Source organism: Thalassophryne amazonica, chromosome 15 (assembly GCF_902500255.1).
Source record: "Thalassophryne amazonica chromosome 15, fThaAma1.1, whole genome shotgun sequence".
Taxonomy (NCBI): Eukaryota; Metazoa; Chordata; class Actinopteri; order Batrachoidiformes; family Batrachoididae; genus Thalassophryne; species Thalassophryne amazonica.
Window position 1 is genome coordinate 20452726 of NC_047117.1, and position 14714 is coordinate 20467439.

Below are 14714 nucleotides of genomic sequence, written 5' to 3' on the forward strand. Positions count from 1 at the left end.
GTAGACACTCTTTCATCAGAGGACATTAGTTTTCTCTGACAGACTGCAGCTGCCGGGGCTCTGTTTCACAGCCTCTAAAAAGCACTCTGTGGGAAAGGATTGATCTCTGTCTGAAAGGAAACATCATCTAATATTCATTTGAGATTGCACAAAGGTTACCGCCTTCATTTGCTTTGCACTACTGTGCCTCAAAGTGTGGTTATTGGGTATATACAGTGTAAAATGCAGCACCAATTCCATTTCTTTTCTTTAAAAGAGCATTTCAGGGTTTTTGCATATTTTTTAATCAAGGTTTTATTTTCTCATTTTTCTGTAGCCCATTGGTGCTCTGAACCCCAAGAGGGCAGCATTCTTCTCAGAGCGCTTTGAGTCCTGGGAGGATGATCAGGTACCAAAGTTCCACTACGGCACCCACTACTCCACCTCCAGCTTCACCCTGATGTGGCTCCTACGAATTGTAAGTGTGTTCGAGTTGTGATTATGTCCTGATTTAAATCAGTAATATAATGTATGTGATCAACTTATTGGGACAAATTAATCCTAAAGTGTAGCTGGAAGGGTTTTTTTTGGTTTGTTTTAATGTTGCAGGCTGTAACACAGTCAGTGAGATCTCCACATACTAAATGCTAAACATGCTGTCAAATGCATGTTTGTTTGTTTTTTTTAACTAGTTAATGGTAAGTGATGCAACCAATCACAAAACTCACAGTTTGGAAAGCATCACTGTATTTACTCACAGAGCCATCTGTCATTTTTTTTGGATCAAAAAAAAAAAAAAAAAAATGGAGGCAAATATAACTTTGCTTTCTGATATTCAGGATTTCAGTCAGGATTTCATTCATTTTTTATTTAATTAATTTGATTTCAGTCAGGATTTCATTCATTTTTAAATTAATTTATTTATTTCCTTATTAATTAATTTCTCTGACTTCCAGCCACTTTGACTCTGCCCATGTTCAGGTCAATGAGTTCAGGACGGAACAGGAAAATGCGGTGCACACACTCCGTCCTCATTTCCTGATATTTTGGGCGCCAATGTGTGTCGAGCCTGCACCAGGCTGCCTCCAGCTGAACACAAGGCAGCAGATGCTGTTTGCTTTTAATGTGCTCTGTTCACATGAATGCAGAACTGCTTTCCCCCTGCTCACATGAATAAACTGCTTTGATTTCACTGTAACTTTGCATCGAGATATACACCATTATTACTTTCAAAACTGTACACAGTGACAAAAAAAAAATCTGCATTTCATGCTATTATGTGAACTTTTGCAGTTAATCCGCAATTCATATGCTGTCTGCAGTGCTAGTCTGCACTTGATGTCCAGCATATTGTATCCATGTTGGAAGGGGCTGTTGTCACAGAGACAACTATTGTTCCATTCTAATGAGATTATACACTATTAGAAATGCCTTGGTACTGAGTGTAATTGGAATTTTACATGAAGGTTTTGATTGTAGTTTGGGAGAAGGAGTTTAAGAGACAACATGAAAATTCTAAACAAAGACAGATCCATAAGTATTTGGACAGTGATGCATTCCCCCCCCCCCCCGAAAACACACACACACATACCCCGGTGGGCTCAAGTACCACCGAACCTGCACATTTTGCATCTCTCCTTTCTCTGCCACAAGCTGATTAGCTTATTCCAGTGAGCAATCAATCAATCAAGTGCTAACAGACACCTGAATGAGCTAATGGACTTACGGCAAAGCAGGGAGAGATGGAGAATGTACAGGTTAGGAGGTACTCGGGGGGCCGTTTTGAGAATCACTGCTCTATACCAAGGCATTAGAGATGAAATGAAAGAATCAAGATTTGCTTGTACTGTAGACTCAGTTTTAAGTTAAGAGTAGAGCAGGTACTGTGGTTTAGTAGCTAAGGACCTCGTCTGCCATTCGATTTACAGTCATGCTGCCTTCATATGTTCATTGAACAAGGCACTTAAATGGTAAATGGACTGCATTTATATAGTGCCTTTCCATCTGCATCAGACGCTCAAAGCACTTTACAATAATGCCTCACATTCACCCCGATGTCAGGGTGCTGCCATACAAGGCGCTCACTACACACCGTGAGCAACTAGGGGATTAAGGACCTTGCCCAAGGGGCCTTGGTGATTTTCCGGTCAGGCTGGGATTTGAACCAAGGATCCTCTGGTCTCAAGCCCAACGCTTAACCACTAGATCATCACCTCCCTAACTTAACCTGCGTTATCTCAATCCTCCCAGCTGTAAATGGGTACTGAGGAAGTAACCTGTGTTGTACTGGTTCCCTGTCCAGGGGGAAGTCGTACTGTCATCTGCTTCATGCTACGCAATTCTGAGATAGGCACCAGCACCTACGGGCCTTAGAACATATATAGGATTTACTATTTCTTCATATGCATGCCAAACCATGTGGGACATTACGGATCAACTATGGTCTGTTACATCCCTATTAATTATCCATATGTTTTCTCAAGAAAGAAAATGAAAGTCTGTCTTTTAAAAATGTTAACCCCAAGGAAACTGTTAAGGTTTTAATGATGTGGAAAGTAGTATGCGTTCATTTCATTTTGAAGAGCATAAGCAGACAACATGCACGGGATGACTGGCTTTTGGAACCTTTGTTGAATGCAGGCCATCAATCTTTCCATGCTACTCTCAGGGGAGAAAGACGTTGCTAAGTTTCTCCAATGTGCAGTTTTGGCCTGTTACTGTCCCAGTAGCTCACTGTCTCAGCGAGTCCCAGAAGAGCTACCGCATTGATCCCTGCACATTATTAGCAGGCTTATTCTTAAGCCACTTTACCAGAAACCATCACTTATAACTCTCGCTAAGCAAGCCAGAGTCATATGCAAAAGTGAATGGAATTGTGCAGTAATTGTAAAATATTGTGCAGTGTTTTTGATATTTTGCAGTGCACCCAACCTTGTTGTGTTGTTCAAGCACAGTATCCTGATACAGTGTGGTTATTGCCTTATTATGTGAAGTCAAACTTAATTGGCTGCCTACAGTGCTAGGCTGCATGTTTTGTCCAGCATATTGGATCCATGTTTCTGGGGGCTGTTGTCACAGAGACAACTATTGTTCTATTCTAACAAGATTATACACGATTAGGAATGCATCTGTACTGAGTGTAATGGATTTACTGTACTATCGCACTGCTATTATTGCAATTTTACATTAAGGTTTTGTTTTTAGTTTGTGAGAGGGAACAGATGAAAAGTACCAGCACTAAGTCAGGTCCATAAGTATTTAAACAGTGATGCAGTTTTTGTAATTTTGGGTGTACACCAACACAATGAAGATGAAATGAAACAAAATGTGCTTGCAGGGTAGACTTTCAGCTTAAATTCAAGGGGTTTAACAAAAATTTTGCATTAAGCTCTTAAGAATTTCATCAATCTTTATCAACAGTTCCGTTATTTTTTTAGAGCCCATAAGTGATTGGACATGCTCAAGTATGTAGTTCTCAAAAACAGAGTAACTGTGCAAGAAGGAGCCTAGTGAAGGAAGACACCAAGACACCCATGATAATGCTGAAATAGTTACAGGCCTGTGTGGACATGGGTGGAGAAACAGGGCACAGTGCAATGTTTATGTGTTGTGCCATCAGTCGCATCTTCAAGGTGGAGTGGAACAGAGAAGGATTTTTGTGCAAGAAAACGGGTCAAATGGAGAGTCCAGTCTCCCATGTGCCTTCAGACAAAGCTGTAGCAGAAATTACAGGTCTTCCTTTTCAGTTCCACTCAGAATATGTTTTATGATCTACAGGAGCCCTTCACCACATTCTTCCTTAACTTACAAGGAGGGAAGTTTGATCATGCTGACCGCACCTTCTCTTCAGTGTCCCGGGCCTGGAGGAACTGCCAGAGAGACACGTCTGATGTTAAGGTACTCGACATGCTCATCAGTACACATTTAATGTGAAATAACACGTTTGATAGTTACCCTGTGCTCTAGAGAAGCAGGGTATTGTTTTCACTTGCGTGTGTGTCTGTGGACAAGACTAACTCATATGGATGGAGGATTTCCATCAAGCTTTGTGGGAATAAAACTTAGATATCTAGAGGTGATAAGATTTTAGAGTGTATTGGTTAAAGGTCAAGGAAACATCTGAACAACCAAGAAACTTAAGCCCTGGTCACATGGCACGAAACCAAAGCGGAACAAGAAATCTGGACTTACTTTGACTTTCGGGGACATCATTTTAACAGTCATCCAGCTTCGTTCCTGTTGCTGGTGCTTCATCACAATTTTCAAACTGTTGAAAAATGTTAATGAATCCCGACGACAACTTCAATTAGTCCGTATTCTGGTTTGCTTTCTGTCTTGACGGTTCCTCATCATTTGCATAGATTCCGTACCATCAGTGTTGCGTTTGATTGTCGTCCAACTTCGTCCAACCTCCCAAGTCTGACGTCTTGCACAAACATTGACTATATATGAAAGGATCAATAACTAAAGATCCAATGAGCTGAACGTGACTCATCCATGTGTGGGATAAAAAGCAACATTGTCATACAGAAACAATAGCGGCAAGAATGTTTGATCAACTACTTTAACTATTTACGCACGTTCGCATGCTGTCTCTGGCTGGAGAGGCTGTGTGCACACACACTTGGCTGTTTGCCACAGACAGCTGTGCGCATGTTCACATGCTGTCTATGGCTGGAGCGTTCTAGCTACAGACGGCATGCAAGCATGCATGTGCGCACATGTTTTTGTGAAGACAGACCTATGTTGTCAAGACAACTCTCGCACCTGCAGGTGCTGTGGAGGGTGCACGTTGGCTGCAGAAATGTTCACCGGTTGGTGCTGAGTCTGATACCCGCTGTCAAGTAACGTGATCATGAAAGTTTTGTTTTGATTTTGTATAAAGTGCCAAGGTCGCCGTTCGCTTAATTTTTCTTTTGTTAGTTTCAGTTTTGTTTCGTTCTTTTATGCGCTCTGGACTTGCAGGCTTTTCGGTGATGGGAGAAGTGCCGGCTCATTCATCCACTTTTTCTCGACGATTTGTGACTTTGAGACTTTTTCCTTCGTTCAGCGATCGCCGTGTGACTGGGGCTTAAGCTGGATCATCGAAAGCATCTACTGATCAGCAAAGTATTTGTGATTAATTGGAATGAATGACCTCATATATTGTCAAAAACTCTGTTACAGACATATGAATCAGGTGCTGTTTTCATCAGTCCTCTCATGCCTTTCCTCAGCTGTTTATTTTTTTTCTGTAAAACCAATCACTTTTCAGCATCTTTGCAAAGTAATAAAGGTTCCTGTCATTACTGGTCATTGTGTTTTTGCAATGTAAGCTTGCCTGTCACCTGACCAAAGTGCTTCACTGATTATCATCTGTCCTAGCGGTCTGTCTCAAATTCAGCCAGCTATATCCTAGACTTGAATCCCTGCACACTGGGCCCCCAAGTCTGCTGAACTTGTGGATCTGCCCTGCAACAACACAGGCCATTCTCATACCGAAAGGGCTCAGAACCCCCAGTGCACACTTTAACTGCACTCCTAAAACATTTACGACTACAGTCAGACATTCTATGTCAAAGCTGGGGTTCGCTTGGTCTCCTGGCACTGGGTCACTGGATGGGGGGACAACTGTGGTGTTGAGGGTTTTGACGCTTGATTGCGTTTTCCACCCCTCCCTCCCGTCCCACTGATAAAACATATGGATTTTGTTACTGCACAGCTAGCCAGTGCTTGATTGCAAAAACTCAACAAGAGCCTTCGTTTGCTCCCTGCTTCGACCTGTCATAGTAGATCCAAGTGTGAGGGCTCAAATTTAGATCAAAACAAAGGGTAAATCTGGGCCACATCACTTTGTTTCCATATTTAGTTTGGATGTTTTAGGATTTTTTGAATGGATGTCCATCTGCTTTATCTACTTGGACACACACATTCATGTTCCTGGCAAAAGAAGAATTAGAGATGAGATGTGTCAATTAGTATGCTAAGTATAGCATTTAACTTTAGCAGTGCTGTCACAGATAGCGACCGTCTGTCTGTGCTAGAGGGCAAAAACTCCAGTGTTTTCGTATCCCACTGGTAAAGACAGGGTGATAATAGAATACAACACCCAGATTCAGTGTGTCTCTAGCCTGGATGACGCTAGTGTGACCTCCCGTTCCCAGTCTCCTGACCCCCAGCCTGAGCCTAAAGGCATCAGAGAGGGAGCGAGAGGAGAAGAGAGGTTAGAGGTAGCAACAGTGGATATGTAGCAGTGGAGCTCAGGGGCCAAAGCCCTTTCCAGTGACCCATGACAGGACAGGATTGGGGATCAGAGGGGCTGGCCTCTGACCAGGCCAGAGCACAGGGGCCAATGCACATAATAGACCATGCAAGGCAGGCTGGAGTGTTGGGGAGCCTAGCCCTCTAGGTTTGTAGGTGTGTGTGTGTGTGTGTGCATGCGTGCATACATCATGCCACCTCCAGCTCAAATTTACAGCAGGCTCTAGTCGGTGAAACTGGGTGAGCTGGAGGCCTCGTTAAAAGGTTGACCTTTACTTTCAGGTCAGGTTTTGTGGAGTGAAGCGATTTCAGAAGTGAGGAAGTGCCGTGTTATTCTAAACCTGTGAGCTTGCTTGCTCATTTGAATGGATGTTTTCAGCTATTGATGAGAGGAGAATGCATTGTGAAGTTCAAAAGAATGTTTCATGTTCCATATGTGGACATTCTACATTTTGTATATATAATATTGTATATGTTGATTATATTAAATATCTATTCTAATTATGCATAAACCTGTTTCTCAACCTCAGATTCTGGCGTGGGTTACTTGCACACTGCCGTGGCCGTCATCTCAGCTGCGGGTCTGAAAGATTATGGCATGTCAGATTGGTGTCAGCAGTGTTGTGTTCACTTTTAGTGTCAGGCTGTCAGCATCTGTGTGTCTTTGTCTCTTCTCCAGAGAACCAGTCAGCACTTGAAAATGCACACGCAAACTGTTGCTTGCAGACAACAGAACTGCCAAATGAGATAAAGGATTCTGATGAGAGGAGTAATAATCAGCACTGCAGCAATTAGCTACAAGATTGATTCTTAATGACGTGATCTCAAACTCAAATTGCCCAAGGTCTACTGGGTAATTTCTGTCCACCCAGGGAAGTCATGCCCAAGTCACTCCTTCTATTTTAAAACAAGCTCTTTAACCCCAAGTGTACAGTATATATTAGGGTTACAACACCACCTTCCCTTAAAACTTTTATGAGCGTCAAAACGTCTTGGAACTAGAAGTTCAGTTGCTGTTGAGTAAATTTCTAGATGGATCCAACCTGAATGACCGATCATCTTCATCAGAAGCTGAGGGTTAATGCAGAAACGTGCTGTACAAAGAATTTTCTTTTTCCAGCTTTCTCTGAATATGAAATCTAAATTTTCTCCTCCTCAGTGTTGAGGCTTTAATGCTGACTTGTACCATTTTGTCAGTTTAGGTTGAGAGAATCATATGACTAAGTCTGGCTAACTTGTTTTAAGTGCTTGTGGCAATCAGTAGCATCTGATTTAACCTTCAGATGGTTAAAATTGCAATTCAGATTAATGTGTTGCAACTCAGCCACATGGGGTGTGCAGCCAGTACATTCTGAGTGCCGGTCCCAAGCCTGGATAAATGAGGAGGGTTGCGTCAGGAAGGGCATCCGGCGTAAAACAAGCCAACCCAACTATGCAGACTCAGAATCGAATTCCCATACCGGATCGGTCGCGGCCCGGGTTAACAACGCCCGCCACTGGTGCTATTGCCCAACAGGGTGCTGGTGGAAATTGGGCTACTGCTGGGCGAAGATGACGCAGAAGAGGAGGAAAACGTTGCCACGAACAGCGGGAGAAGAAGAAAACTAGAAGGGTGGAAATGAGAGTGGGGACTTTGAATGTTGGTAGTATGACTGGTAAAGGGAGAGAGCTGGCTGATATGATGGAGAGGAGAAAGGTAGACATATTGTGTGTGCAAGAGACCAAGTGGAAGGGAAGTAAGAGCAGGAGCATCGGCGGTGGGTACAAGTTGTTGTACAAGTTGTTGTACCATGGTGAGGACAGGAAGAGAAATGGTGTTGGGGTCATTATAAAGGAAGAGTATGTTAAAAGTGTGTTGGAGGTTAAGTGAGTGTCTGACAGGGTGATGAGTGTGAAGTTGGAAATTGAAGGGGTGATGATGAATATCAGTGCATATGCCCCACAGGTAGGTTGTGAGATGAAGGAGAAAGATTTCTGGAGTGTGTTAGATGAGGTGGTGGAGAGTGTGCCCAAGCATGAAAGAGTGGTGATAGGAGCAGACTTCAATGGGCATGTTGGTGAAGGGAACAGAGGTGATGAGGAAGTAATGGGTAGATATGGTATCAAGGATAGGAATGGGGAAGGACAGATGATAGTTGATTTTGCAAAAAGGATGGAAATGGCTGTGGTGAATACCTACTTTAAGAAAAGGGAGGAGCACAGGGTAACATATAAGAGTGGAGGAAGGTGCACACAGGTGGACTACATTCTTTATAGGAGATGCAAGCTAAAAGAAATCATAGACTGTAAGGTGGTAGCAGGAGAGAGTGTCACTAGACAGCATAGGATGGTTGTTTGTAGGATGACTTTAGAGGTAAAGAAGAAGAGAGTGAGAGCTCAACAAAGGATCAGATGGTGGAAGCTGAAGGAGGAAGACTGTTGTGTGAAATTTAGCAAGCAGGTGAGAGAAGCATTGGTTGGAGGGGAAGCAATTTTGGACAACTGGAAAAGTACTGCAGATGTGGTGAGGGAGACAGCTAGGGCAGTACTCGGTATGACATCTGGACAGTGGAAGGAAGACAAGGAGACTTGGTGGTGGAATGAAGAGATCTAGCAAAGCATAAGGAGAAAGAGGTTGGCGAAAAAGTTTTGGGATAGTTGGAGAGATGAAGAAAGTAGACAGGAGTACAAGGAGATGCGGCGTAAGGCGAAAAGAGAAGTGGCAAAAGCAAAGGAAAAGGCATATTGCGAGCTGTACAAGAAGTTGAATAGAAAGGAAGGAGAAAAGGACTTGTACCGATTGGCCAGACAAAGGGACAGAGCTGGAAAGGATGTGCAGCAGGTTAGGGTGGTAAAAGATGCACATGGTAATGTGCTGACAAGTGAGGAGTGTGTGCTGAGAAGGTGGAGGGAATATTTTGAAGAGCTGATGAATAAAGAAAATGAGCGAGAGAAAAGGCTGGATGATGTGGTGAGAGTAAATCAGGAAGTACAAGAGATTAGCAAGGAAGAAGTGAGGGCTGCTATGAAGAGGATGAAGAGTGGAAAAGCAGTTGCTCCAGATGACATTCCAGTGGAGGCATGGAAATGTCTAGGAGAGATGGCAGTAGAGTTTCTAACCCAGATTGTTTAATAAAATCTTGGAAAGTGAGAGGATGCCTGAGGAGTGGAGACAAGTGTGCTGGTTCTATTTTCAAGAACAAGGGTGATGTGCAGAGCTGCAGTAACTACAGAGGCATAAAGCTGATCAGCCACAGCATGAAGTTATGGGAAAGAGTAGTAGAACTAGGCTTAGAAACAGGTGAAGATCTGTGAGCAGCAATATGGTTTCATGCTGAGAAAGAGCACTACAGATGCAATGTTTGCTCTGAGAATACTGTTGGAAAAGTACAGAGAAGGACAGAAAGAGTTACATTGTGTGTTTGTGGACTTAGAAAAAGCTTATGATAGGGTGCCAAGAGAAGAGTTGTGATATTGTATGAGGAAGTCTGGAGTGGCAGAGAAGTATGTTAGGGTAGTGCAGGACATGTACAAGAATAGTGTGACAGCGGTGAGATGCGCAGTCAGAATGACAGACTCATTCAAGGTGGAGGTGGGATTACACCAAGGATCAGCTCTGAGTCCTTTCTTGTTTGCAGTGGTGATGGACAGGTGGACGGATGAGATCAGACAGGAGTCCCCATGGACTATGATGTTTGCAGATGACATTGTGATCTGTAGTGAGAGTAGAGAGCAAGTTGAGTCTAGTCTGGAGAAGTGGAGATATGCTTTGGAGAGAAGGGGAATGAAAGTCAGTAGAAGCAAGACTGAGTACATGTGTGAATGAGAGGGAGCCCAGTGGAATAGTGCAGTTACAAGGAGTAGAAGTGGTGAAAGTAGATGAGTTTAAATATTTGGGGTCAACTGTTCAAAGTAATGGAGAGTGTGGTAGAGAGGTGAAGAAGAGAGTGCAGGCAGGGTGGAGTGGGTGGAGAAAGGTGGCAGGAGTGATTTGTGACCAAAGGATATCAGCAAGAGTGAAGGGGAAAGTTTTCAAAACAGTAGTGAGACCAGCTATGTTGTATGGTTTAAAGACGGTGGCACTAACAAAAAGACAGGAGGCAGAGCTGGAGGTGGCAGAGCTGAAGATGTTGAGATTCTCTTTGGGAGTGACAAGAATGGACAAGATTAGGAATGAACATATCAGAGGGACAGCTCAGGGGGGACGGTTTGGAGACAAAGTCAGAGAGGAGAGATTGAGATGGAGTGGACGTGCAGAGGCGGGACCTAGGGTATATAGGGAGAAGGATGCTGAGGATGGATCCACCAGGCAGGAGAAGAAGAGGGAGACCAAAGAGGAGGTTCATAGATGTGCTGAGAGAGGACATGCAGGTGGTTGGTGTGACAGAGGAAGATACAGAGGACAGGGTGAGATGGAAACGATTAATCTGCTGTGGCGACCCCTAACGGGAACAGCCAAAAGACAAAGAAGAAGAAGAGATTAATGTGTTGCATCATAAATTATGATGTATATACCTGTAATTTTGTAGTTCATGGGTAGAATCTGGCCCCAAGGCCATCTCTTTGGGAACTCTATGTTAAACTGTGATTCAATGCATTATAAATTCTAACATTGTGCTTATGATTTGGTAGAAGCAAATAGCATGTCCTGTGCAGGTCCTGAGGCTCATCAGATTTGTGCTCATCCACAGGTATTGTAGCATCAAGCAGATCCTACAATACCTGTGCTCATCCACAGGTATTGTAGCATCAAGCAGATCCTGCAATAACTGTGCTTATCCGCAGGTATTGTAGCATCAAGCAGATCCAAGTTTACCACTTCCCCTGGGTCAAACCATTCCAGAGTACTTCCCCAGCCAAGACAACACTGCAAAAGGGTTAGGGTTCTAAAACAATTGGATCAATCCAAACCTGCAGGACCTGACAATCTTGAGCCTTTCTTTTTGAGGTCAACTGCAGATTTTATAGCAGAGCCTCTATGTCATATGTCATGTCTCTGTGTCATATTTTAATTTAACTGTTTTCCAAAATAGGATTCCGAAAATATGGAAGTCAGCTTATGTTTTCCCCTGCTGAAAGGTGGTGACCCCTCCTTGGTTAACAATTATAGGCCAATCTCCAAATTATGTGTTCTTTCTGAAGTTATAGAAAAGCTGGTCAGTGAACAACTCAAAAACCTTTTAAATGATCATTGTCTCCTTTCACAAAACCAGTCGGGTTTTCGAAAACAGCACAGTACAATAACTGCTGCTGTTACAGTGTTAAAGTAAATGTTGTTTACTTTAAGGTGTTAAAGTAAACAACATTATAGAGGCACTAAATGGTCGAAATACTGCGCAGCTCTTTTTTATAGATTTGTCAAAGGCATTTGATACAGTTGATCATGCTGTTCTGGTAGATAGACTCCACAAGATTGGGTTATCTAACCGGGCCTTAAACTGGTTCTCCAATTATTTATCAGAGAGAACGCAGTGTGTTCAGGCTGCCGGGTCTTTTTCTTCTTTTCTCCCCGTGCAAAAGGGAGTACCTCAAGGCTCTATACTGGGGCCTTTGTTGTTTACACTTTATGTAAATAATCTTTGTGATGATTTGTCTGATGCTGCGTCACATTTTTATGCTGATGACACTGTAATTTACTGCTTCGCTTCCTCAGCCTTAAAATCACTCGAGTTGTTGCAGTCGGCCTTTGACACTGTTCAGCTCTGTTTGAAACAGCTCCAGTTGGTGCTGAATGCAGACAAATCAAAGACTATGCTCTTTTCAAATGGCAAGCAGCTTCCATTTCCCCTTCCTAAGTTGTCAACCATTATGGAGCAGAAATTGAAATGGTCACATCTTACAAGTACTTGGGCATCTTAATTGATGAGAACCTGTCTTTTAAATCGCCTATTGATAAACTTGTTTTTAAACTGAGATTGAAACTGGGTTTCGTTTTTAGAAATAATGTTTTTCTTTGCAAGCTATAAAAAACTGATCACCACAGTCTTTCTGCCCTTGTTGGACTATGGAGACTTGCTTTTTATGAATGCTCCTAATCAGTTTTTATTGAAACTGGATGCTGTATACCATTGTGCTTTATGTTTTATAACTGGTTGCAGTTATCGTGTACATCACTGCTCCTTATATGCCGCTGCACATTGTTCATCCTTGTCTGTTCGTAGACGCTCTCGTTGGCTGATTTTTATCTATAGATGTATTCTTGGACTTCTGCCTTCATATTTGTGTTCATATATGTGTAGAAAACCTCAGCGCTTATGGCCTGCGCTCTCAGGACGTTATACTGATGCAGGTCCCAAGAGTCAGAAACTGAATTGGGCAAAAAGGCTTTTAAGTTGCTGCCCCGTCCACATGGAACATTTTGCAGAAGGACCTCAAATTGACACATCTTGTAACTTGGGAGAATTTAAAACAATCATAAAGGACAGAGAGTTAAGGACAATTGGACTGTGTAATTGCGTTTTGTAACCATGTATTACATTCTGTTTTTTGAATGTGTGTGTTTGTGTTTGATGTAACTACTTTGCTTTTGTGTTGCCGTCTTGACCAGGTCACTCTTGAAAAAGAGGTTTTATTCTCAATGAGTTTTTTACCTAGTTAAATAAAGGTATAAAGTGATATCTAAGAAAGAAAAAAAAGACTGTTTAAAGAAAATTGACTTAATTTTTTGTCTAATTAGAAAAATTATCTTGTCAAATTTTTTTTTTTTTTACATCAGAATAAATGTCTTATTTTGGGAAAATGTACAGTATCTCACTTTTTCTTAATACATTTTTCCAGCTAATAACAAGCTGTATTTAACCAATAACAAAGAAAGGCAATGGATTTCAAATCTTCCAAGGAAAGGAACAACATTGGTTTCCTTACTTTAAGATAGAGGCTAATCTTAAAATGAGAAATCTGTCTAGCTTTAAGGCACATTTTGATTATTCAGTGCCTTGACACTTTGCTAGTTTTAAGAATTCTAACCAAGTAAATTTTTCCTACCACATTGGCAGATTTTTTTTTTTTTTTTTTTTTTTTGCTTAATACAAGACAATTTGGCTGTATTTCAGATTATTTGGCTTATGTCAAGAGGGACAGTTTTTGCAGTGTAGCACCCATTTACAGGTGAGTGGACTGGGACAGTGCAGATGAAGTGCCTGCACAAGGACACAAACATGATGGTCACACCTGAAATTGAACTCCCAGTTTGTAGGTTGGTTGTCCAACCCTTGTATCAAAATATGTCTACAGCTCATAACTGGTGTAATCTTCAGTTTTTTAAAAAAATGAATAAAACTGAATTCAAAAATATTCAAGACAGTAAAATTACTGGCATCGGATGTAGGAAGACCAACTGGAAAAAAATGTGTATTTTTGTGCTGTTTTTGACATGTGCTCTGCCCAGTGCTCTACATTGTCTGGATGAAAGTATGCGGTTTGGGATTTTATGATCACCAGTGATTTACCTACAGTGATAAATGATACACAGGTCACAGCTTTAAAGATAGAAGTGTCTGGCTTTGGAACCATGTATCAATAACAATTAACACCCAAAATTCTAATTGTTTCCATCAGTACATTAAGAGCTATATTTGTGGACTAATTATAATGTGACAGCGAAGTATCAGAGTTATAATGTGCACAAGTCAAATCATAATGTAGTGTAGATTGCACTTGCTTGCATTTGTGGGTTTATTATATCAAGATGATGGAAAAGCTCATATTGTGAATATTAACGTCAAATATTCCGATTCTAACATACATCTCATTGTGTAAGTATTCAGACATCCTGGTTCATCTTCGTCTTTTATAAACGGTGACAAGTTTATACCTGGAGGATAGCGTAGACATATTTATGTTTTAGCTCAAACTCAGTCTTGATGTTTACCATGATTGTGGTGCGTTCTGCTTGGTTAAGAATGATGGCTGCATAAACGTGGGGTTACATCTGCTGTCATAACTGAATTTCTTTTCACTATTCTGACTCGCCTCACTTTGAAAACACTATTTTTGAGACAGCCAAATGAAATCATCTTGAGTTGGAAAGAATCTGATGAACTGTGTGTTTTTCTGTTGTGTTCATGTTCCAAAGAGTTCATTTCTGCTGCTGGGATGCAAACAAAGAATATGCGTGGTGTAAAACCACAGCTGAGTGCATGCTCAGAGGTTTGTTTTTGATATCTTTTGTAGTGGTGGAGGACAGAAGCAAGCACAAGACAAGCAGTCACAGGGATAATTTCCATGAATAATTGGACAAGTTGCAAAACATCACTGTTGACTGCAGTAACGGATGATTTTTAAATCCGTCCAGATTTGACGTTCAGCGATAGCTCCATTATTTCTTTCTTTACCAAATCTGATGTTCTTTGTATTTAACTTGGCCAAGAACATTGTTTACATCAGCGTTAGTCTGTTATTTAGGATTAGTCAAACATTTTCAGCCATTTTCCACAAATGATGGGACACTGGAAAGCTTACCAAGAGGAGGAACTCATTAAAGGTTTGTTGATTGGGATTCGTGTGTGGATTCTGGA

The 14714-nt window shown here is 41.8% G+C and overlaps 1 protein-coding gene across 9 annotated transcripts in view; it reads left to right on the forward strand.

Annotated features, from left to right (window-relative positions):
• lrba (LPS responsive beige-like anchor protein) overlaps window positions 1-14714 on the forward strand; it is a 395517-nt gene that overhangs the window by 280985 nt on the left and 99818 nt on the right. For all 9 annotated transcript variants that reach the window (XM_034188370.1, XM_034188371.1, XM_034188368.1 and 6 more), the window contains 2 exons: window positions 317-457; window positions 3757-3876. In XM_034188370.1, coding sequence (XP_034044261.1) covers window positions 317-457; window positions 3757-3876 — 261 coding nt within the window. The remainder of the gene's footprint in view (window positions 1-316; window positions 458-3756; window positions 3877-14714) is intronic.